Source organism: Humulus lupulus, chromosome 2, assembly GCF_963169125.1.
Source record: "Humulus lupulus chromosome 2, drHumLupu1.1, whole genome shotgun sequence".
NCBI lineage: Eukaryota > Viridiplantae > Streptophyta > Magnoliopsida > Rosales > Cannabaceae > Humulus > Humulus lupulus.
In genome coordinates this window covers 166,559,015-166,584,765 of record NC_084794.1, presented here as the reverse complement: position 1 = coordinate 166,584,765, position 25,751 = coordinate 166,559,015, and the positions used below count along the sequence as shown (strand labels likewise).

The 25,751-nt window shown below is 38.2% G+C and overlaps 1 protein-coding gene across 1 annotated transcript; it reads right to left on the bottom strand.

Moving 5' to 3' along the window:
• Nucleotides 1-2,788: 2,788 nt before the first annotated feature.
• LOC133816397 (microtubule-destabilizing protein 60) lies at nt 2,789-4,833 on the bottom strand. The gene is made up of 7 exons (XM_062248917.1): nt 4,740-4,833; nt 4,505-4,585; nt 3,956-4,000; nt 3,733-3,837; nt 3,595-3,654; nt 3,399-3,493; nt 2,789-3,324 (listed from the first exon to the last, which is right to left on the bottom strand). Exons 1-7 carry the CDS (start codon nt 4,770-4,772, stop codon nt 3,195-3,197), a joined length of 549 nt encoding a protein of 182 aa, XP_062104901.1. The 5' UTR covers nt 4,773-4,833; the 3' UTR covers nt 2,789-3,194.
• Nucleotides 4,834-25,751: the final 20,918 nt, after the last annotated feature.

Sequence of the window (25,751 nt, the reverse complement as noted above, 5' to 3'; positions counted from 1 at the left end):
CCTGAAAAAGTCTCAGGTTTCACACACTACAAGAAACAAGAGATTTCTGATGAATTATATGTCTTAGCTAATAGATGCAATTTTAATGCATACTCATATTCTGGTGCTATTGTGAATGGTGTTAAATTTCTTGTGGAGCAACGAGATGTAAGACTAACCACTCAGAATAGTGGAATTCTTATTCCTGGAGAGAATGAACAAAACTTCTATGGTGTCCTTCAAGAGGTCATAGAATTGTGCTATTTAAAGGATTGCACAGTTCTGTTGTTCAAGTGCAAATGGTTTAAAACTGACATTGATCCTAAAAAAAAAGAATTAAAGAAGACAACAAATTCACAAGTGTGGGGAAGAATTGTATAAGAATGATCCATTTATATTGGCATCTCAAGCAAAATCAATTTACTACTTAAATGATGACAAGAATGGGCCATTGTGGAAATTGGTGCAGACTCACACTCCACATAATTTGTGGGATTTTCCAAATGTTGAAGAGGCAAATGAAGTTGAAGCATCTATGGATGTGCATATAGTACAAGAAGCTAATTCACAACCATTTCAATTAGTTGTGGAATTGCCACAATTAGAGAATATGGTCTTTCAACGTGATGATGTTGAAGCAATTGAGATTAATAATATTGATCATTTGCAGCGTGAAGATCTTGTTAGATGCATAGATGACTTTATAGTTGATGATGAAGATGTTGAAGATGATACCTTAGAAGAATATGATGAAGATTATGAGAGTGATGATAGTAGTGATAATGAAAATTGATGATACATTATCTGAGCAAGTAATATGTATACATATATTGTTATATTTATTTTCTTGGTTTATTATGCTTTTTAATAAAAACGTTTCATGATTTATATTCTTGCTTCATTATGCTTTTTAATTAAAAAAAGTCATTATTTATTTTCTTGCTTTATTATGCTTTTAATTAATAAAATTTTAATATTGTAGGATGTCTAATACTGCCACTAGTAGTTGAACTTCGAGAGGAGCTAACTTCTACCAAAGAGGAGTTAAATTCTACCAAAGAGGAGCTAACTAAAAACAAAGAGGAGTTGGCTAGAAACAAAGATGAGCTAGCTAGGAACAACTTGGCTCTTCAGAATCAGACAAAGAGAGTGGACATTTTGTTCCAGCGTCTTTCTCATTTCTTTCCTGGATTTTCTTTTGAGGAACCCTCGTCTCAAGTTGGTCCATCTTAGGCTTTTTTTTATTGGTCTATCCTAGATTTTCTTTTGAGGGTTTCTTGTCTTAAGTTGGTTCATTCTAGACTTTTTTTTAGGATTGATCATCTCAAGTTGGTTCATAATATAGTTTCTTTTGAAGATTTCTTGTCTCAAGTTACTCCATCTTGGATTTTGTATGGGCTTTGTGGTTGTAATATCTTTTGTAGATACTTTTGGTTACTAACATTGTATATAATGGTTACTTGTATAAAATATTTTATCCCTATTATAATATTTTTAGTTTTTTAAAAAGTGTTATATTTGATAATGTTCTTATTTAAAATATTAAGTAAAAATATAATTTATATTGTAATAATTTTATTAACAAAAAATAAAAGAAAAAATATATATTTATTTTTGGCGACGCAATATGGTGTCGCAACAGGACACATGCGAATAACATTAGGGACGCATTCTGCATCGCCAAATACAATATAGATTATTTTTTTTTAAAACAAGAGTTGCTTTTTTGCGATGCGATTTGCGTCACTAAAAGTTCAAAATTTTACAAAATTAGTGAATTTTTTAAAAAAGAATCCAGAATTTTGGCGACGCATAAATTCGTCGTTGAATGTTACTTTCTGCGACGCGTCACTGTTGGCATCGCGAAATGGCATAGAAGGCCTTTGGCTACGAGTTTTCGGCAACGATGCGTGGTGACAATTGTTTGCGTCACTAAAAGATTTGCGACCCACTTTTGGCACTTTTAGCGACAAGAGAATGTGTCGCAAAAAGACTCATTTTTTGTAGTGATATTAGAAACTAAAAATAGTTGATGCACATGTATATTACTGTTTACGTACACTATGACTTTTTCTATTCCTATCTTATTTCTATTATTAATTTCTTTTTAAATATTATTGTATTTTATATATATGTTATGTAGCCATGTAAATATATATTTATGTCAACGTTGTGTTTAGATGTCATATATATATATAAATATATATGAGGAAATTACATTTTATATGAGTTTTTTAATAAAGTTTGCAAAAATATGAATATACTATAAAATTATTATAATTTATTCTATTCTATATATATTAAAAAAAACAGTGAACCAGTTTTTATTAAAATTATAGACAATATTTACAACTTTAAAACTAAACAAACGTTCATTGCACGTTGCTTCTATCTAATATATATATATATTTATATCTATGAGAAGTTTACAAAAATACCTAAGATTTAAAAAAAATACTAAAAATATAAAATCTGTAAAAAATTACAAAAATACGGAGGGGCCTTATTGTAAATACATAGTGTTTTTTTAAATAAAATTTACAAATTTGTAACAATATACAGTTTTTTTGTAACTAAAGTTTACAAGTATGTAATCATATGTTACAATTTTTAAACTACATTTACAAACTAAAAATAAAATTATAACAAGCAGTAATGTAACTGTTACAAACTATTATCCGTAATTTGTATTTTTTTTTTAAATTCCTTATTTCAAATTTTTTTTTTTGAAATTTACAATAACATTTGTAATTTTTCCCATATCTATATATATTATGACTTTATGAGTTGAGAATTTAATTGACCAAAATTAAAATAAGAAACTTTCACTTTTCATTAAAAAAAAAAAGAAGCTAAATGGTGTACATGTAACTTTATTTACGATAAAAGCCCAAGAAGTCACTAGCAGCTCCTCCCCTCAAAAAAAGGGTTTTCACTATATGACAGTAAAAGGCCTTAGAGGTCACTATGCTTACTAACTATCCTGTCAAAAGGATTTTAACTAAATGACAACGACTACTAAAGTCCTGTTTATATAGCACTCGGATGAGATTTATATTCTGCAATACTAACATAACAAGTGGAAAATGTGGAACATTGTACAGAGAATTAAGTAAAGCAAATTGAAGGTTGACCATCGATGAAGAAGTTATATTTTCCCAGCAGCCAAACAGCTTTAGTAGTACTAATTGGAAAATGCATATATGATGTTTTGGTCAAAGCCTGACGGCTCTGTTGAAAATTAGAGAGTATTCACTGCTGGGAAATATAGAGCTGGAACACTTATTGCTCATCATCCGGAAGCTTAAGCTTGGTTCTCTTGGAACTGTCAAAGGCCTGTTTGATCTGCATCATATGTTATGGAATCCATCAAAACTGAAACATTAGAAATATATATATATATATATATAAGTTGTTACCTTTGTGGAAAGAAAGGTCTGTCAAAAAAAGGCATAAGTTGAGCCCTAGGAACCATATCCTTTCTCAACAAGCGGACCTCCTCCTCTTCTATCAACTGTTTCATTTTCATATATGAGAGATGTATATATTAATTAAAAAGTGCTTATTCATGACATTGTTTAATTATATATATATATATATATCTATTGATCAAACCTTTAGTACTCTCTCTTCTTGTTTTTTTTGTTGCTCTATTATATACAGCTTTGTGGCCACCTGTATATAATTATGATCCATTAAGGTTGATGAATAATAATTAACTTTGTATAATATTGCAATTGTCTTATATATTACCTCATAGTTGAACATTGCACGTTTGACTGCTCTTTGCTGAGTATGGAGTTTGAAGTCATGTGGCTTGGTATTTTCCTTAGCAGTAGGCTTATTTTGAGTAGTAGTCTACAGTTCAATTTAGTTGGCCAGTATTTAAAATATATATATATAGAGAGAGAGAGAGAGAGAAAGAGATTATATTTTACTTCTTCAAAGTACATTAATTCGTACGTAATAATAGTACCTTAGATTTATCACAAAGTCGGTCTTTGAGTGCTTCATCTTTTGTCTGAAAAAGCCACACACAATCATTATTACTAGTGAAGATTCAAAGCTCCATAGACAATAATATAAAATATGATCATAATGAGCTAACTTAAAAAAGAACAAAATTTGGTAAATAATGAGGACAAAAGAACTTTTGGTGGAGAAATTTACCAAACCAATGTAGATCATGATGAGTACTTTACTAGTCAATAGTGCACAAGATACTCTACCTCACAACATTTTGGTGACATTACAGTAAAATAGTAAAGATGACTCATCAACACACGTAAAACAAAAACATTAAACTTAGCTTTTCAACTCAAAATAATTTATTTATTTACGTTAAAAAGATTAAAGTTACCAAATCAAAAGTTGGTGACACATGCATTAATAACATGCACTGTATGATTCTATGCAGTCCTTAACTAGTTCTATAGTTATACTTTTTTCATAGTACTTATTAGTGTAGTTTCGCAGATTTAGTAGAGCCCGATCAATGAAATTAAATGTTATGTTAATTTCTCACCATTCCTCTGCCACTGGAACTGGAACTGGAACAGGAGCTGGAGCTCCATGAAGCTGCAGACTGTGAAGCACTCTTCACAAACTTTACATATTCCATAAATAAAAAAAATAAAAAAAAACTCAGTACTGAGAAGAGAAAGTTATGAAAGCATAAAAATTAAGAAATTATTACAAGAATATAACTTTGTACATAGAAGAATAACAATGAAGCTAGCTATAGCTAACATTGCCACAACCTTAAGAGCAGATTTTGAGCGTGACTTCTCCATTAGAAGTAATTACAATGGTTTTTGGCTGTATTGGTTTACTCAAGTATATCAGTAATGGAGTGATCAAGAGATGATTCTATATATTTATATATATAATGAGAGATTATTATAATCATATAGTGATGAAATTAATGAATGAGGGTAGGAGATTAGTAACTGTCTTGAATGGCCATGGTTTCACCAACATGTGCTTACAAATTTTGCATGCACCAAACTTTCTGATTAAACCTCCCTCTCAAAATTCATTCATTTGTCATACTCAACTTTATCAGCTTCTCTAAGTTCCTTCAATTCTCCTCTTTGCTTTTTTTTAATTCTTTCATGACAAATTTCTGGCTCTGCTTCACATCATCAGTATGCCTAAATTTTATTAATCCAATAATATCGAAACATAATTGTCGTTTTAACTAACATTATATTTAAAGCCATAATGGATCGGAATATATATATATATATATGGTATTTATCAAATTTATTAAACTGCAAAAAAAAATTATTTTGGAAAATAGAAGAGAAAAAATGGAGGAAAATGTTCTTCACAAATTTAATAAGAGATTATTTTTAATATTTTTTTTTTGTGGATATTTATAATTGTTGTAAATTTTAAAAAATTATACCATATTTAAGTTTTAATTTTTCTAGAATTTTTTTTTTAATTTATTGATTCAATCCAAACATGAGAAAATAGAATCTTTTGCATTTCATTTTTTTCCCTCTTAAAATTCAAGGTCCAAACAAAACTTATTACAATTACCATGCTAGACAAAACTACAATTCATTACTAACTAATTTGTTGAGTTTTCATTTTGTACCTCTCCTCTTTAGATCCAATCTTTACTATTTTGGTCATAACCAATCCAATCCACATTAAATACAGATTTTATATTTTGGATCCAATCCAATCCGCACTCTAGCTCAAAGCCAATCCAATAGATTGGTTGCTTTAGATCGTTACTTTTTTAGAAAAAAAAAATTTAAATACTATTTGTTAATTTTTATACTTTCCAACTAATATTTATAATCTTACTTTTTGAAAAATAAAAATAGTAATCAATATTAAATTATATAGCAAATAATATAAAGTATACATGTAAAAAACTCAAATAATAAAATTAATTATAACATCTACATTTGAATTTGATACAAGAATTAAACATAGAGTTCACAAATTAAAAATTTCAGTATTACTTAAGATATTTTTATTTAATTTTTGAAATAATTGTTATTATATTACTATATATTTTAAATTTTATTTATATAAAAAAGTGCAAATTTGATTAGTTACTTTCAACATTGAAAGTGCATCCAATTCGCACAAATATAGATTTTAAAATTCTCAATATCCAATCCAATCCGAACAAGTATGTGGATATGTGCACTTTGTAGATTAGATTAGATCGGTTAAATCTTGAACAATCCTAGCCTCTTCTTATTTTTATTTTTTGTTTATTGTTAGTTAATTTGACATATTATTTAAATTCCTCGGAAGAGAAGGAGTGTGTTTTTTTTTCCCATTCTATTCTTACCTTCTTTTTCTCAAAATAAAAAGTGTTGAAGTTTGAATAGTTTGACACAATTATATTACAAAAGTTTTGGACAGAAAATTTAACTTTTAACAGCAAAATTTAAGAAAAACTTTCGTCATATATATAACTACCATGCCAGAAAAAACAATTCATGCACTAATTAATAACATAATCTAGAATTTTTAGAGGTGAAGTGAGTTATTTTATTTTTATTTTTTAATTGATTACATAATTTAATTATTTTATGAATAAATGTTGCTTTTAGTCACAATTAAATTTTATTGTGAAAAAAGAATATAAACTATAAAAATATTATATTATTTATGTTACAATTATTAATGTATATATAATGATAGAGTTTGTTGTGATTAAAACTATTTTTTTGTCACAATAAATTGTATTATGAGGACATTTGTTTAGTTATAAATTCGATCTTCACTTTTACTTCTAAATTTTGACGTGACTAGAAACAAAAAATAATTTATATTGTGTCAACATTTATGTTGTTACACAGCAATTTATACATAATTTTGGAGAGAGGATCTTGACTTGCAAATGAGCACAGTTATAATGCATATATATGTTGTTGTAAGACCTAGCTATACGTGCCATTATTATTTATTTCTAGTGGCTCAAAATTCTCAAAAGTATTTATCAATTAATAAATGCAATATTTGGCTCCTTTACAATACGTCGATATCAATAAAAAAAGAAAAAAAAAAAATTTGACCGAATTGGGGTTAATCCCCCACTCTCGAATGTTTCTTGTTAAATCCGTTAACAAATTAGACCAAGACAGAAAACCAAACCTTGATATACGTTTGGAGTTTTTGGCTTTTTCTAGGGTAAGCAGCATGTCACTATACCTAAGCTATAGTTCGTTAGGTAATGTGGTCTTTAATAAAAAAGAGCCACTAATGATTATTTGCATTGCTTAAAGTTGAAGTATCATTAGGACCTCTTTAACAGCAGGGCGTTTTAATAGAAAGAGAAAGACTTGTATTGATTGAATGAAAAAAGTCAGTGTCGGATAAGCAGAGCCTTTGGTTACATTTATATGTGTACATGAACCTGTAACAAACTATTAACAATATTCTAACAAACTAACAGATTTTTCATAAGTTAATACTAAAATTTGTGACACTTATTTTGGACACTAAACTATGAAAATTAGATGGAAACAAAAGCTTTGTAAAAATGTCAGCAACATTGTTGTTGGAAGAGACATGAATTAGCTTGAGCTAGCCACTGTGAACTCTCTCTCGGACAATATGACAATCTATGTCCACATGTTTGGTGCACTCATGGAGCACAGGTGAAATATGGATGACATCATTGTTATCGCAATACAAAAGAGCTAGTTGGTGATGATGATAGCCAAAATCTTTGAGAAGAGCAAGGAGCCATAATATTTCACAAGCAATGTTTGTCATTGCTCTATATTCCACTTTTGCAGAGGAACGAGAGATAGTATTTTGCTTCTTGGACTTTCAAGACACTAAGGATTTCCCCAAAAAAAAAATGCAAAACCCTGTAATAGATCTTTAGTATTCGAGCAAGTGCACCAATTGGCGTCGGAGAAAACTTTAAGCTGTAAATCTGAATGAGACATATAAGTTTCAGCATAAGCGGTAAGTTGAGGCTGATATGTTGAAAGGAAAAACAAGCCCTGGCCTAGAGTGCCTTTGAGGTATTGTAGAAATCTTTGGGTAGCTTGCATATGTGGTTGCCGTGGATCACTAAGAAATTGACTTAACCTATTGACAGTATAAGAAATATCAAGTCTTATTATTGTTAAGAAAATTAACTTACCAATGCGACTTCTATAAGAGGTAGGATCGGTAAGAACATCCCCTTGGTTGGCACTAAGCGTGATATTGGCTTCCATTGGTGTTGAAGAGGCTTTAGCACCAAAATATCATGTATCACTTAAAATTTGAAGAGTAAAAGGACGTTGTGAAACATAAATACCATTTTGAGAACGACCAATTTCTAGCTTTAAAAGTAGTTGTATCTAAATCATTATTACTAGCGATTGCAGTGTCATCAACATATATCAAAACAACTAAAAAGAAAGTACAAGTGGTTAATAGAGAATGGTCATAAGGAGATTGTTTGAAGTCATCATTGATAAGAGTAGTCTTAGCTTAGCATACCATTGGCGAGAAGCTTGTTTCAAACCATACAAGCTCTTGTTCAACTTACAAACATCATTGATTGGAAGCTCCCCCTTAGGCTTAAAACCTTGAGAAAGTTTCATGTAAACTTCTTCATTCAAATCACCATGCAAAAAAGCGTTATTATAATATCCTTCTGGTGTAATTTCCAGGTTTTAATGGCAGTTAGAGCGAGTAATAGTTTTAAGGTGTTAAACTTTTCCACGGGGGCAAAAGTTTCAAGGTAATATGTACCTTGTTGTTGTGTATAACCCTTTGCTGCTAGTCGTGCTTTGTATCTGTCAATTTCACCATTAGATTTGTATTTTATTTTATACACCCATTTATTGCCATTTGCATGATGGCCTTGGGGAAGAGGGACTATAGTCCAAATGTTAATTGGCGATGAGATCATTGATCTCATCAATAATGGCAGATTGCCATTTAGGATCTTTGGAGGCATGAGTAAAAGATGCCAGCTCAATAATAGAATGAGCAACAAGTATTGCATTGCGAAAATGTGAATTAAATCTATAATATGATAGGAAATTAGATAAAGGATGTGTAGTGGAAGACTCACAAATGTAATCTTTCAGATAGCTTGGTCAATGAATGGAACGACCAGATTTAGTTGAATAATCTGCACTAACTTGTGGAGAACATTCTGCAGTAACACGTGGTTGGTGAGAGGCACAGTTCAGATTGGGAACCAATTGTGTAGTTGTTGAAGTAATGGAATTAGCTTTTTGTACTTGTATTAGAATTGTTAGAAAGTAAAGATGAAGGAAGATTGTCATAAGAGAAAAATTTATCAAATGATGTAGTAGAGGTGTTAGTTTTGAGAGGGAAAATATTTTCATGGAAAACAACATCTCTAGAGTGAAAAACCTGATCACTTTCAATATCTAATAAGGTATAAGCTTTCAACTCACTCACTTGTGTTTTGTTGATGATGTGGTGTTATGTTCTCATGGTGATTTTAAATCAGTATACCGATTATTACAAGGGTTTGAATTATTCTCTCATTCCTCCGGATTGTAAGCTAATTACAGCAAATCAGAGTTCATTAGAAGTGATATTTCAGAAGAGGAGATCGAAAGAATGCTCTCGGTTTCCAAGTTGAAGATAGGTGACTTACCTTTTCGGTATCTTGTCATCCCTATTAATGCAAAGAGAATTTCATCTTGTGATTGTGAAGGTTTAGTTGACAAAATGGTGGCTAGAATTAGGCGTTGGAACAGGAAACTTTTATCCTTTGCTGGGAGGCTTACCCTCATAAATTATGTGTTAGTTTCTTTGCACACTTATTGGGCTCAAATTGTAGTTCTTCCTAGGAGAGTTTATAGTAGAATTAATGAGCTTTGTCGAGCCTTTTTATGGAAGGGTGTGGCTGATTAAGGAGGTCTGGGAACTGTGGCCTGGGAAGAAGTGTGTAAAAGCAAGAAAAAAGGATCTTTGGGCATTATAAATATTGAAATTTGGAATCTTGCTACTTTGGGCAAATATGTTTGGGTTATAGCAACAATTAAGGAGAACCTGTGGATTAAATGGATTCATTTGGTGTACCTTAGGGGAGAGAATTGGTGGGAGTATGAGGCTCCTATACATTCCAGCTGGTATTGGAAGAAAATGGTAGTAGTAAAGGATAGGCTGAAAAACTACTACTCTTATCACTCCTTTATCTATATTCGGTATAACATTCAAGAAGTTTATGGAAAATTTATGGGATTGACTGAGAATGAGAACTTGATTTGGACCAGATTTATTTGGAGTGCTTGTGTAGTGCCTAAGCATGCTTTTATTACTTGGTTAGCTAATCTGAATATTGAAAACAAGGGATAGATTACATCACATTGGAATAGCGAGTACATCATCTTGTCTGATCTGTCACGCTGCTAAGGAAGATAATTTTCATTTATTTTTCTCTTGTTATTATAGCAGGAAGTGTATCACAGAGGTAAAACATTGGCTGGGTTGGCATTCAAGTTCTGAGAATCTTCAAGGCCTTCTGAGATGGCTAGCTAGAGGGAAGGGTCTCTCCCATTTCAGGAGAGAGATTTATGCCTCTAGTTTAGCTGCAACTACCTATTATTTGTGGAGAGTGCGAAACACTGCTTTGTGGGAGGACAAAGTTCTGAGTGTTGATTGTACAGTTAGACATATCAAACGGGACATTAAAACTAGAGGGAATATTATTTTGTAGAATAGAATTTCCGAGATAGATAAAATCTAGTTTGGGGAGTTAACTGTATATAATTTTTTTGTTTTGTTGCTCTGGTTTCCCTTTTGGGTTATTGTAGGTTGTATTGGAGGTTTTTGATTAATGAATTTTACTTGCTTACCAAAAAAAAAAAGGTATAAGCTTTCATTCCATTAGGATAGCCAATGAAAACACAAGCACTAGCCTGAGGAGAAAATTTATGTCTTTTACTAGTGAGAGTAGAAGCATAAGCAAGACAACCATAATTTTGTAAATGTTCATAAGAAGGAGATTTATGATACAATATTTCAAATGAAGTTTTTAACTTAAGTAAACCTGAAGGAGTTCTAGTAATACGATAAACAGTTGTATGTATGATGTAACTCCAATAAGATAAATAAATATAAAATTGGAAAGCAAGAGCTCTAGCAACATTTAATATGTGTTGGTGTTTTCTTTCGACAACTGAATTTTGTTCAGATCGTTCTACACAAGAGTGCAACAATTGAATGACTTTAGTGGCATAAAAGGAAGTCATATTTAATTCCTTTGCATTGTCACATCTAATTGCTTTTATAGTGGCTAAAAATTGAGTTAATGAATGAGAAAAATTTAGGGATTATCACTTGTGCATCAGATTTAAACTTTAACATATATACCCATGTGAATCTAGTATGGTCATCAACAATAGTTAGAAAAAATCTAAAACATTCTATGCTAGTAATGTGAAAGGGACCCATGTATCCATATGAAGAAGATCAAAAGTAGTAGGTGCCATGTTTTGTTGAGATATAAAAGGTAATTTTCTTTGCTTAGCTAAGTGTCAAATATTGCAAGGAGAAGAAAAAATAGAAGGCAATAAATTCATATTTTTATTAAGAGAATTCGTAACAACTAAGAAAGGATGTCCAAGGTGAGTATGTCATTTATGAACATCATTACATGAGTTTTGATATTCTACATATGAATAGGAAAACATAAAACGATGGTGTTGTTGCAGAAAGTATAGACGACCAGTTCTTTAATCAATCTCAATCGTCTTGTTCAGATGTAGTGCCTGTATGAAGCAATTAGATTGAGAAAATGAAATGGAATAAGCATGAGAGGTTAATAAGGCAGAAACTGATAACAAGTTATACTTGAATGCTGGTACATATAAGAAATTGTCTAATTTCAAATGTTCATTGAGTTGCACAATACTAGATTTTTGTACATTTATTTTGAAACCATTTAGTAAAATGATTGAGTTAGCAATAGAAGTGGAGTGAAAATAAGAGAAACAATTGATATCAAAGAAAATATGATGAGTTGCTCCACTATCTACAATCCATAAAAAATTGGAAAAAATGATAGAGTTACCAGAAAAATTTGAGACTAGAGGTTGAGTTGCTGCCATGGATGAGTTGTTGTATTGAAGTTTTGACTCAAGAGAGATATTAAAATCTGAATTGATGCACTAGATGGATGGGCAGGTCCATTTGTTTGTGAGGCAATAGCTTGATGAGCATATGGTTTATGAGATGATTGAGTGTTGTAAGATCTTTGAGGGGTTTCGGGTTTCCTTTGGGTGCCATAACTAGGTGGGAAGCCATGTAGAAAACAACATTTCTCTTTGAGATGACCTTTTTTTTATGACAATGAGTGCAAGAGAGGTGAAGCTTCTTATCACATGAAGGAGGGTTTGGGATTAGAGGTAGGGACTTGGTTTATTGAGGGATTATGAGTAGGGACCTGATTTGTGGTAGAGGCAGAAACCAAAATGGAATTGATAGAAGGACCAAGAATTCTTTGTCTTTCCTCTTGAATAATGTTTACCCAAAACAGATTTACCTGATGGCGTGGCAAAATTAACATACACATGGGATGCATGTGACCATTTAAGTGAATATGATCTGTTCGACCATCTACCAGAAGAGAATTCACTCAGCAGACGACATATTTTATGGGCAACCAGTCTGGTTGCAGTATTTTAGATATTCTCTACAGATACGCAATTCCGCATTTATGCAATGATGATGATTTTCATTATTATTTAGATGCGCTTGTATTAATTGTAATAAGGCCCATCGGCCCATGAAGAATTCCTTGAGCCTATAAATAAGACTCAATGGGCTCAAGAGAGGGGACTTTTTTTGCCAGAATTTTGAGAGAGAATTATAATGTTTTTATTCGCCAAAATTGTATTCATCCCGAAGCTTGTGAAACTCGTGAACCCTCATTCACTGATCACCGCTTTGGAGATTCTACATTAATAAGAACATTAAGTGGATGTAGGTTATTACCATTATTTTGGGCCGAACTACTATAAATCTTTGTTTTTATTTATCTTTTTATCTTGATTTCATATGGTTTTTATTGTTCTACATGACTCCGTGTCGTTGACCAAATCAAGGGTCAACATTTTGGTGCTTTCATTGAGAGCTGAACTCAAGACCTCCAAGAAGATCAAATGGAGAAAACAACTAGGAAGACTGGGCAAACCTCTGGTACTGCACTAACCCAGCCTCCTCCGCAAAATGTGGCTAAGGATGAGCCACAAGTGGAATTGGAAGAGAAGGAAATGGATTATGAGACTTTGAGGATGACTCTGATTGTGTTATAGGAGGAATTAGCCAATCTGAGAGCTAATCAAGAAAATATGGCTGAAATAATGACGTTGCAGCAGAGGGAAATTGATAGGCAACGCCAAGAATTGAATGAGCGGTAGACAGGAATGGATCGCCGGCAGAGGGATGCCACTGTCGCTCTGGAGGAAGCCATTCAGTTGGCCCAGGGATAGCCTGCACCTGCCTCCCAACTGGATCAACCACGTAGTGCGCAACCACAACAAGGTCCATGTTCAGATCATCCCCAACATCACCACACTCCGTCTCAACCGGCAAACCCTCAGAGGCTGAACCAACCCCCTGCTGCTCAACAGGGTAGGCCGTTTCAGGATCCTGAGTAGCAACCACCCTCTCACGCTGGTCGAGATAATCTTCAGCAGCAAAGGTAGAATGGGGCTGGGCAGCCTCCCTGAAGCCCTAGACGCCAGACTGCTGAGGAGCCAAACCCACCGAGCAGGGGACAACGTCCTTCTGCAGGCAGAAGGCAAGTCAAATCAGGCTCTATGGTCAGGGGTCCTCCTTGACATAATAATGCCCAAGGACCTACCGACCAACGTAGGCCTTTACTTGTCAGTCGGAACATGCCAGCAAGGGGTGGGAGAAATAGTGCGAACAGCAGGTCGCACCATAGTCGGTTACACTTTAGGGATGGCCATGACTATAATGAGGTGGATTCGGGTAGAAGAAATGCTGGTCGGCGGCAAGAAGGGCGAGGTGGAGAACATAACCCTTCGCCAAGAGAGAACCGACCAATGAGCCAAAATGCTAGGGGGCAACCTAGACAGCCCAACGTCTTTGATCGACTTGGTGCGAGTGAACAAAGGCGTAGGGAGGAAGATATGTAGGATGTTCTCAATGACAGAAGAGAAAGACACGACAAGTATGCACCTCCGGCACCAGTCGCTCCAATAGTACCAGACGTTGTACAGGCCCAGCTCGATGCTTTAAATCAGGCCGTCCAGCAATTAGTAGGGAACCAGACATCCCACATTGAATTTGACAGGGGAAAGGGCACTCCGTTTGTGCAAAGAATCACGATGGCTGAGACTCCAAGAAAATTTAAGATGCCAGTCTTGCCCAAATTCACTGGATTAGAAGACCCTGTATCTCACGTGAACAAATTCGAGATAGAGATAGACATCCAAAAGGTGTCAAACGACGCTCGGTGCAGAATCTTTCCAGCCACCTTGTTCGAGACTGCTCATGAGTGGGTTTTCAAATTCCCTCTAGCAAGCATAGTGTCTTGGGAAATGTTCGTGAAGGAGTTTTACGGACAGTTTTATGCTGGTCGAGTACATCCGATCGAGGCCAATCAGCTGGTCGAGATAATCTAGAAGGAGGGAGAAACCCTGAAGGGGTATGTTCAATGTTTCATGCGAGCCACTGCCGGGGATAAGACGGTTGGCGATGAAGGAAAGATGATGGCTATTACTGATGGAGTACAGTGCCATTCATCCCTCTGGAACATTTGCGGAAGAATGGGGTCAAGAGCACCCAAGAATTTCTGGACCATGCAGACAAGTACATCAAGCTTGAGGAGGCCATAGCCAATGAAGGGAGGTTACCCACAAATGACTAGGGTCCAATAGAAGATCCCACTAAAGCTGCAAATGGGTCTGGGAAACCCAATGGCAATGGCAAAAATAATGGGAAAAATGGAGGAAAAAGAGTGAACCACGAACCATCAACATCTGAGAACAAGCGCCCTAAAAGTAACAGATATGAGTCGAGATTCACCAATTATACGACCCTAGTTGATAGTAGAGCAGAAGTGTATCAGACCACTCACACAACTGTTCCCTTCAGGCAACCAGCCTCAATCAGGAAAGATATCTCCAAGAGAGATACAACTAAGTTTTGTCATTTTCATAATGACTATGGTCATGACACCAACGAGTGCAACCAGCTCAAGGATTAGATCGAGTTCCTTATTAGACAAGGACACCTGAGGAGATATGTGCGAGCGGCTAGAGGTACTCAGCGAGAGGCTCAAGGAGGCAACGAGCAGGCACCTGTATGCCAACACTCTCCCCATTTACAGCCAGCTCCAGTTGCTGGTACATTGCTGACCATATGCGGTGGCACACACCTAGTAGGTGATAGTGGGAAGGCAAGGGAAAGGTACGCTTGAACCTTACGTCACGACCAGGACATTGAAATGCTGAACGTAGAGGAGCGAACTCCCGAAAAAGCTCGAACAGAGGAAGAACATATAACTTTCTCTGAGCTTGACGCTCAGCATGTTCGATTCCCCCATTTGGATCCTCTAGTCATGGATGTCTAGATCGCTAATATGATGGTCAAGCAAGTATTGGTGGATACAGGAAGCTCAGTCAACATTCTATACAAATCTTCGTTGGAGAGGATGAAGTTATCAATAGAAAATTTGGAAACATGCAACCAAACCATTTATGGTTTTTCCGGTGAAGGGCTCGCACAAACTGGGTCGATTAGACTTTTAGTCACAGTAGGAGTGGCACATGCGAACAAGACACTACTCACTACTTTCATAGTAGTCGATTGTCCTTCTGCGTATAATGCTGTGATTGGAAGGCCTATTCTAGTCGACCTGCGAGCCGTGACCTCGGTCTGACACTTGGCCATGAAGTTTCCAACCAACGCAGGAGTCGGATGCGTGTTGGGAAACCAACGGGAAGCATGGGAATGTTATAATTCCTCGATTACCAAGACAAAATGAGGCAGATCACAGGAAAAAGTCAAAAAAGGTTGTTGTTGGCAAACGAAGTACAAGACCAATCAGGTGAGCATGTCACCAAATAGGGTGTTGCCCAAAGTGAGGATAGAGACTTAGATCCTCGCTTTGGGGATTTTGAAGAAAATGTGGGACCCGTGGAGGACCTCCAGGAGGTTCAACTAGAAGAGGCAGATCCGACCAGGGTAGTGAAAGTTGGTAAAAACTTAGAGACAACAACAAAGAGAGAATTGGTGGAATTTTTGAAGGAGAACCAGGAGCTGTTTGCTTGGTCACATAAAAATATGGTTGGGATTGACCACAGCAGTTATCAGCCATGTCTTAAATATACACAAAAAATTTCCACTAGTGCAACAAAAAAAGAGGCTGCTCGACAAAGACAGATCGAAGGCATTAAATGATGAAGTCGAGAAGCTAAAGGAGAACATATTTATCAGGGTAGCATTTTATCCATCTTGGGTCTCTAATCCTGTACCGGTTCCCAAGCCAAATGGAAAGTGGAGGGCGTGCATGGATTTCACAGACATCAATAAAGCCTGCCTGAAGGAATGTTTCCCACTCCCAAGGATCGACTAGCTGGTCAATGCTACATTAGGGCATGAGATTTTATCATTCATGGAGGCATACTCTGGGTACAATCAAATCAATATGCATCCACCTGATGAGGATCACACTAGCTTTCGAATGGATACAAGGCTTTACTGTTACAAAGTAATGCCTTTCGGTTTGAAAAACACTGGTGCGACTTACCAGGGACTAGTCAACCATATGTTCAAAGAACTGATCAACATTAACATGGAGGTATATGTCGATGACATGTTGGTCAAGTCGAAGAAGGCAGAATAGCATGTCGGGGACCTACGAGAATGCTTCAACATCGTGAACAAATATCAGATGAAGCTAAATCCCCTCAAGTGTTCTTTCGGTGATGGATCAAGAAATTTTTTGGGATTCATAGTAAACTCGTGAGGTATCAAAGCTAATCCTGAAAAGATCAAGGCTTTGATCTTAATGTGGTCGCCTGCCAAAATTAAAGATGTTCAAAGCCTGACTGGGAGGATTTCCGCTTTGAGTAGGTTCATTTCTAAATCAATGGACAAGTGCGTTCCATTTTTTAATCTACTCAAGGGCAACAAGAAGTTCGAATGGACAGAAGAGTGCGAACAAGATTTTCAGAAGCTAAAGTCCCATATGTCACAACCACCAATCTTATCCAAGCCGGTCGAAAAAGAAACTTTGTTCATCTACTTGGCAGTGACAGAGTATGCTGCTAGCGTAGTTTTGATCAGAGAGCAGGACCATGTCAAAAAAGCTGTGTACTATGTAAGAAAGAGGTTAATGGGAGCAGAATTGCGATATCCACCAATTGAGAAGTTAGCCTATTGCTTGATTCTGGCCTCCAAAAAGCTGCAACCATACTTTCAAGCTCACCCCATCGTGGTACTCACCGACCAGCCATTACGGCAAGTCCTGCGTTAAACAGAAGCCGTTGGTCGATTATTAAAGTGGGCAGTCGAACTTGGGCATGATATTTCTTATTCTCCACGAGCAGTTGTGAAAGGACAGGCTCTAGCAGACTTTGTCGCAGAATTCACTAGAATTCAGAATGTTGAACCATTGGAGGAACCTGGACCCCAAAGTCAAACTCCTTTGTGGAAATTGTTCGTAGATGGCTCTTCCAACGAGCACAATGCTGGGGCAGGTTTGATCTTAGTCACGCCGAAAGGACATTGATTTCATTGTGCAATCAGGTTTGACTTTACAGCGTCCAATAATGAAGTCGAATACGAAGCTCTGCTCGCAGGATTAAGATTAGCCAAGGACATGGATATAAAGTCGCTTGAGATCTATAGTGACTCCCAGTTAGTGGTTAATCAAATTTTAGGAGAATATTCAAGCCCAAGGTCTCAAGATGGTTGCTTATTTGAACAAAGCAAAGGACTTATTGGCATAGTTCAAAAAGTATACCCTCCAGCAAGTACCTCGTGATTAGAACTCAAATGTCGATGCCTTGGCCAAGTTAGCAAGCGCAGAGGAGGCTAGCACCTTAAACATAGTACCGGTTGAGCATTTGTCAGCACCAAGCATTCAAGCAGAAGAGTCTTCATTGGTGATCCAAGCGACAAACACATGGATGACACCCTTCATTAGATACCTTGAGCAAGGAGTGTTGCCAGCGGAAAGAAACAAAGCAAGGACCCTCCAAAGGTAGTCGGCTTAATTCATTCTAGTCAACAAAATTTTATATAGAAGAGGGTACTCGATGCCGCTGTTAAGGTGTGTTTCTGAAGAAAAGGCCAAGGAACTAATGCGAGAAGTCCATGAAGGTTTCTGTGGAGATCATGCTGGGGGGCAGAGTTTGTCAAAAAATATCCTAAGGCAAGGATACTTCTGGCCTACCATGAATGAGGACTCTATGGACTTTGTTCAGGAATGTTAAAAGTGTCAAAGATTCTCCAAGATACCTCGAGTAGCCCCAAATGAGCTCAAACAGATGCGAAGCCCATGGCCATTCGCAATATGGGGGATTGATTTGATCGAGTCTTTACCCACAGGAAAGGGAAATGTCAGGTATGCAGTAGTTGTTGTCAACTACTTTACGAAGTGGGCCACAGCTAAGCCACTTGTGACAATAACGACCAAGAAGGTATTAGACTTTGTGATCAAGAACATCGTGTGTAGATATGGGTTTCCAAGGAAAATTGTCTCTGATAATGGAACACAATTTGACAGTGATCTTTTCACTAATTTTTGTGAGAGGCACGTGATTATCAAGAGTTTTTCATCGGTAGCTCATTCGCAAGCAAACAGACAGGTTGAAGCTGTCAACAAGACCCTGAAGAACATCCTGAAGAAAAAGCTTGAAGAAGCAAATGGAGCATGGCCAGAACAACTACCAGAAGTCCTTTGGTCGTATAGAACATCCCATCGATAAAAAATAGGCCATACTTCATTTTCTCTAGCATATGGATATGAAGCCATGTTTCCTGTTGAGTTAGACCCACCATCACATAGAAGGTTGGCATACGATCAGAGTACTAACGATTATTTATGGAGTCTTTAGATTTGGTCGATGAAAGGTGCGAGCAAGCTCAACTTCAAGTGGCAGCTTATCATCAAAAGGTGGCTCGATATTTTAACTCTAAAGTACGAGAAAGAAAGTTTAAAGTAGGAGATTTAGTACTTAGAATTTTTTTTCTTAACACACGCGATCAAGCTGCCAGAGTGCTTAGACCTAACTGGAAGGGTCCATATCAGATTGAAGAAGTCCTCCAACAAGGCACATATAAACTTGCTCGCTTGAATGGAGATCTCATTCCTCGCTATTGGCATGGAGAATACCTGCGCAAGTATTATCAATAAACAATTCTTTTTAAAGAGTTGGCTTGTATTAATTTCACTTTTTACAAGTTTATGAATAAGGGTTGGTTCATTAAATGACTGGTCATTTACAAGTGTAAGATCAATTTTTGATCACTCGTACATACACAATTTTGTCCATTTATTACGAGAAATAAAAGGAACTGTGCGCAGCCAGTTATTCTTGCCAATTATTGTATTTATTACAATTATTTGCTCATTGCGTGTGTTGTTTTGCTATATTATCGTTTTAATTACTAGTGCAAGAGCAGTAATGTTCGAACAGGTCTTGGTCATGGCAAGTGACCGAGGACTTTGAGCTCCTCAATCACTTGGGAGGCATATAAGGTACTAAGCAAGCAAAGCATACCAACAAGCATTTGTAAACACACGAGCAAAATAAGGAAAAACATACTACGACACTTAGAGTATTTTTCAAATTTTTGGATTTTGTAAGATGGAAACAAAGTGCTATGCTAAGTTCAGTCATGCGAGCAAATGTTACAATAAATATAAAATATTATAATATCAAAGTGGAATGTTTTACACCACGAGCAGTTGCTGCTTGGATGTAATTAGTAATTAAAAGGAAGCTGCCCTACGCAACAAAAATCGTCTTGACATCACGAACCGTGGTTCGTATGTCCCAGTAACAAATAAAAATAAATAAATAAAATTATTGAGTAGCAGGAGCAGCAGGAGGTTCTTGTTGGGATTGTTAGTCGACTGTAGTCCCAGCATCCTCTTCGGTGCCTTCGATGCCTGTCGCCAAAGTGGTCTCAGGAGATTCCTGAGCTTTCTTCTCTTCTTCCAGGCGAGCAGCGCACTTTTCCAGTTCAACCTGCTTTATATGCTCTAGGAGGTAGTCAAAGCTTGCCCCTGGGTTGTTCTTCCAGAACAGGTAGAAGCATTTGAACGCCGCTCCTTTGATCTTCTCCAGGTTATGAGCATTGGTTTCCTCGAGTAGTTTAACGCGCTCCTCCTGCTCGGCGGTTTCTTTCCGGCTGGACACCAGGTCATCTTGAAGTTTGGAGGCCTCTTTAAAATTAATCACCGAAGCCACCTTATACGTCTCCTTGGCAGCAGTGATTTTAACCACTGCCTCCTGGTGTTTCCTCAGCTCCTCGCTCAGGCTAGCATTTTTCTCCTCGGCAGCTTTCAGCTGTTCAGCATATTTGGCCTCGACCGCCTTCACCTCCTCAGCAAATTTGGCCTCGAACTCCTCAGCTCAGCGCCAACTGTCCCCGTTGTCAGGATACCTTGCGAATAGAAAAAGAACAATAAACCAATTAGGGGCAATGAGAGAAAGTGTTGTTCAATTAGAGTAAGGAGAAAAACTTATGTTGAGAATTTCAGGCAGTCTACGGCTGATGACTTGGCTGTGCGGTAGCGGAGGAAGGTGCGAGAAGGCCTCCTGGCTAAGATGATGCTTTGAAAGCCTTTGTAGCTTCTCATGAGTAGCGTTGTAGGCACCACTCAGCATGTCGTTGATTGAAGGTTGCCTTGCCTGCTCAGGAGGAAGGCTATTGCGAGAAGGAGGATGAGGTGTTGTATTCCTGGAGGGAGTGGGCGCTGGGGGAGGTGCTGGAGGATCCTCTGCTCGAGCCTTCTTGTTCGAGGGTTTTCAGTTGCCCTCCACATGATGCCGCCTGCTCGCTCTCTTTTTGCTCGGAGGAGCATCGGCGTCAGTGTATATGTCAAAGGCTTCTCTAGAAGGCATGACTGCAGGATGGAAACAAATGATCAGCCAATATAATTTAAGTTATTTAAAAGAGAAAGGTAATAAGGAGAAAGGAAATTCTAAGTAATATACCCGAGCTATTACTACTAGTCGATACATTATTTATAGAACTACTGCTACACTCACTCTCTGCCTCGAAGAAGTCTGAATTTAATTTACTGATCGCAAATCTAAAGTTGCCATCCCTGTCAAATAAATGACAGGGGATGGGCAAGTTATCTAAAAGTGGGAAGTCAGTACTGTTCTCTTCGAAAGACTCGAGTACAGGTTCGATGTACTCCGGAAGATTTTGCTTGCCCTTCCCATGTTGGGCATGGGCAGCAGCAGTAGCCTGAGGGTTGCTGGAGGGTTCTCGGATGGTCACTCCTGTTGCCCGCCGTCTCGGGGGTTGTGACATATCCTGTTGCTACTCATGGATTTCCTCTCCAGTAGCACTCCCCGCAGTGGACTCCCTCACTTCTCGGTGAGGTGCCAAGAGGCCTACCAGCTTCAGATTGCTTTCTGTTACCAGCTCCTTGACTCTTTTCTCGATATTCGTCAAGCTGGCCAAGGCTGCGACCCTTATCTCTATCTCTGGAGTGGGGTCTGGTCGACACCATGGACCTAGATGTAACATCAAGGTTCTAAGGATGGAGAAGAAAAACAAACTAGTAGAAAATAAATGACCAGTGATTGAGAAATTTACCTCCTCGAGTGAAGGCCAGGTTATCGGCGACTAGATTCGTCATAAGGAAGTACTCCTGGAAGTACTTTCCTACATTGGATTTGTAGGTGATGTCGCTTAGAAATGTACGAGCAGACTCTTGATGGTAGAAATGGAAAAACCCCGTTTTGTTGTTGTTGGGGTTAGACTTGAGTCGAACAAGTAGTTGATCTCATGCGGTGTAGGCACAGGCCATTTTTTATGGTTGTAAAGGATATAGAGTGTTGATAGTACTCTATATCTGTTAGGGGTAATTTGAAAAGGGGTAACCTCGAAGTAATTGGCCACCCCTTGAAAAAATTCGTGCAGGGGCAAGATTGCCCCTGCCTCAATGTGGTACCTGAACCAGGCGTTGAATGCCCCTCCAGGCACGTTTGCCCTCTGGTTAGGTGTAGGTTTGACTAGGGTCATCCCATGAAGACCATAATTCTTGAGATAATTATTCACCATCCTGGCCGATATGACGCTAGGAGGCGCAACGTACTAGTCAACGTCTGGCCTAAGGCCATCGCGAGGCTGGGATTTGGGTTGGATTTCTGGTGGTGCAACATTTATAGGCTAGGATCATTTGAAGGACCCTCGGTGTCGGTTGCTGGTTGGTTAGAAGGAGAATTGGTGGATTATTTTTTCTACAAGCAATGTGTTTGACATGACCCATATGTAGTTGGCGGTCTGATGAGATGGTCGTGGGGTTTAATTGAGAAGAGGTAAGATCTAAAAAAGGAAGTGGCAGTTGTTCTTGATCCTCGAACAACAGAGCGAGAAGATTGTCGTTAATTGGCCTTTCACCTCCCTAAGTATCGTGCATAAATATCTGAGGAGAGAAAAGGGGAGATGAAAATCTACGAACAATAGATAGAAGAAGAAGAAACATTGGGATAATGTTGCTCCTGTATAAAAGTTAAGCTTTTATATGAGCAGCAACATCCTAATGTACACTCTAAAAACATGCGAGCAGTTTGGAAACACAGATAAAAAAGCGGAAGTGAAAAGTTTTTTCAGAAAAACTTTTCGACTCTGAAAACAGGCAGGAAAAACCCAGATTTTTCCGAAAGCATAAAACTCGAATTTTCACCTCGATTTTGGGCCCTAAAATAGTATTCCTACTTCCCACACTGATTTCTAAGCCTCACTTAATGTTTTTACTACTTAAAACTCCTATCCTATCATGTTTCTATGTATGAGCCCAATTACCCCAAAATATTTTTTCTCAAAAACATTCAAAAACTCACACTAGAAAACTCGTGAAATTTATTTTGCATGGTATAATAGAGACAAGGAGTTCAAAAACTTACTTGGATTGCAGATTGTATAGAAGTCACGAGTGTCGTTGCTCAGGGTTGATCGGACACGCCTCGGATCACTGAAATTCTCAAGGTTTCCTTTGAGAGTTCTTCTTAGTTCTTGAGAGAGGAAGGTTTGGTAAAAGGTAAAAAAATGAGAAAAATGGCTTATTTATACTGATTGTGGCACAGTTAAAGAGGTAATGATGGGGGTAAGTTTTTGATGTGTGGGAAATCGTGTTAGCCATCAAAATGTTTTTGGGAAACTGCAACAGCCATGGTTATTTTCTTTTTCGAAAAGGCGGTGACAGACGTGCAGGTTAGACAAAGTGCTGTTCAATTAGGTTTATTTTATGCTTGTCGCAGTAAAATAAACTTGGGGGGCAAATGTTTACACAAAAAAGATTTACCTGATGACATGACAAAATTAAGTATGATCTGTTCGACCATCTACCAGAAGAGAATTCACTCAACAGACGACATATTTTATGGGCGACCAGTCTGGTCGTAGTATTTCAGATATTCTCTATAGATACGTAATTCCGCATTTATGTAATGATGGCGATTTTCATTATTATTTAGATACGCTAGTATTAATTGTAATTAAGGCCCATCGACCCATGAAGAACTCCTTGAGCCTATAAATAAGACTCAATGGGCTCAAGAGAGGGTACTTTTTTTTGGAATTTTGAGAGAGAATTATAGTATTTTTATCTGCCAAAATTGTATTCATCCCGAATCTTTTGAAACTCGTGAACCCTTGGTCACTGATCACCGCTTTGGGGATTCTACATTAATAAGAAAACTAAGTGGACATAGGTTATGTAAATGTGGAATTTTTTCCTTGTGAATTCTATTCACGAGTGAAGCTCTATACTACGAGACATCCTGAAAGGGCATCACACGATGGTGAGGGAGTTGGGGTAAGAGAGTCACCCTCACTAGGCGAGGGACTTCGGCCACTTGCCAATCCAAACTTCACCCTCGCTATGCGAGGGTCCCCAGCTGGTCATCCACGTGCGCCCCATTCCAACAGGCATCAAGCCTCGTCTACACTCAGGAGAAGAAGGTCAGCCTCGCTATGCGAGGCACCCTCGTTATGCGAGGGTGAGGCTTCGTGGTGGCATCCATGCCCCTAGCCTCGCGACGCTGCACCCGGGGGAAGGAAAGGCAGCCTCGCTATGCGAGGGACCCTCGCTATGCGAGGGTGCTGCCTTGTTACGATGCCCGTGTCCTGAGCCATGCCTACGCCTGGAGGAAAAGGACCAGCCTCGCTACGCGAGGTACCCTCGCTATGCGAGGGTGTGGCCTTGCCACGGCGTCCATGCTGCGAGTCTCGTGTCCATGTGACCCGCATAAGCCGGCCCTGACCCTTGACACCTTGACCTCTCAGGACATGCATAGGTTGAAGCCTCCTTGGCATAGGCACGAGATCACTTGGGGGAATCTTGTTGACATGTCTAACGAACATGGAGCATTGAACGGGAATTGATGAGGACAACCGAGTACGGAACACATGCGCTGACACGGGGTGTACGATTATGGAAAGAACAGAGGCACGACCCTATGATCTGCGTCTGAGGAGTAGTGGCGGTACGGACCTGTACGAAGCGTAGTGGTACCACTTGGACACCCCCGACCATACGCCAGAGCCGACAGTACTTTGTCCTGGGCCACGACTCTGACACCATCAGGGTAGACACCACTACGCCCTGGGCCACTACACTATCAAAATACCTGTGTACATCCCTGTGGTCTGGGACCTGTTTGTATCCTGGGCCAATAGAGCCCCTCCCCCCTATAAATAGGCTCCAACCCCTCAGGCTAAGGGGTTGGAAAACTGAATGTAAAAACGAGACTTATGAAATATATGCTTCTGGTTCTCATGCTTGCCTGATTTTTCTCCTGTTGTTTAGAGTTCTTTCTATCTAACTCATAGCTTCTTATAGTATAGAGATTGAAGTTTTCTAACCATCAATCGTTGACGAGTTCTTACCGTCAACAGTTTGGCGCCGTCTGTGGGAACGTAAGCACCAAGCTACTGTTCTTCCATTACTTCCGGCAAGGAGAAATGTCAAGACGTTCGAAGCGACTCAGGGAGCCTCGAGAGGTGGAGGTCCACCTTACCGGAGTCCAACTGAAGGCCTCCATGATGGATCCACCTCCACCCCGAGACGCAGAGCTCCCAAGGGATCCTGAGGTTCACGATAATGACAGGGAGGCCTCGTCACCAGCCTCCCCGCCTGGTGAGAATCCTCCAAGGACAACTACTGTACCACTCGGGAAGGCCAACGAGTTCCCTCCCCCTAAATCGCTACAGATACCGAACTCCGGCCGGCAAGACCCGGGCCCCTCGACGGGTAGACATGATAAGCAACCCCGGGTCCATTCCGTGAGCTCGAGTTCTAAATCTCGTTTCTATGAAGAGGAGATTCATGAACTGCACCGTAAAAACCAAAGACTGGAGACTACCTTAGAGAACATGCGGGGGGTGCTAAATGGCCTGGTGCAAGGAAAGTCGAATGTGACCCTGCCCAAGAGGGAAGAGAAGGGCCGGGAAACCACTGTCCCAGTAGGCGACGGGAGGACCAGGCACTCCACCAGTAACACCCCTAGGAGAGAAAGGCCGAAGTCGGAGGATGAGCCAGTGATATCTAAGACGCAAAGAGATGCTCCAGAGACCCGGGGAGA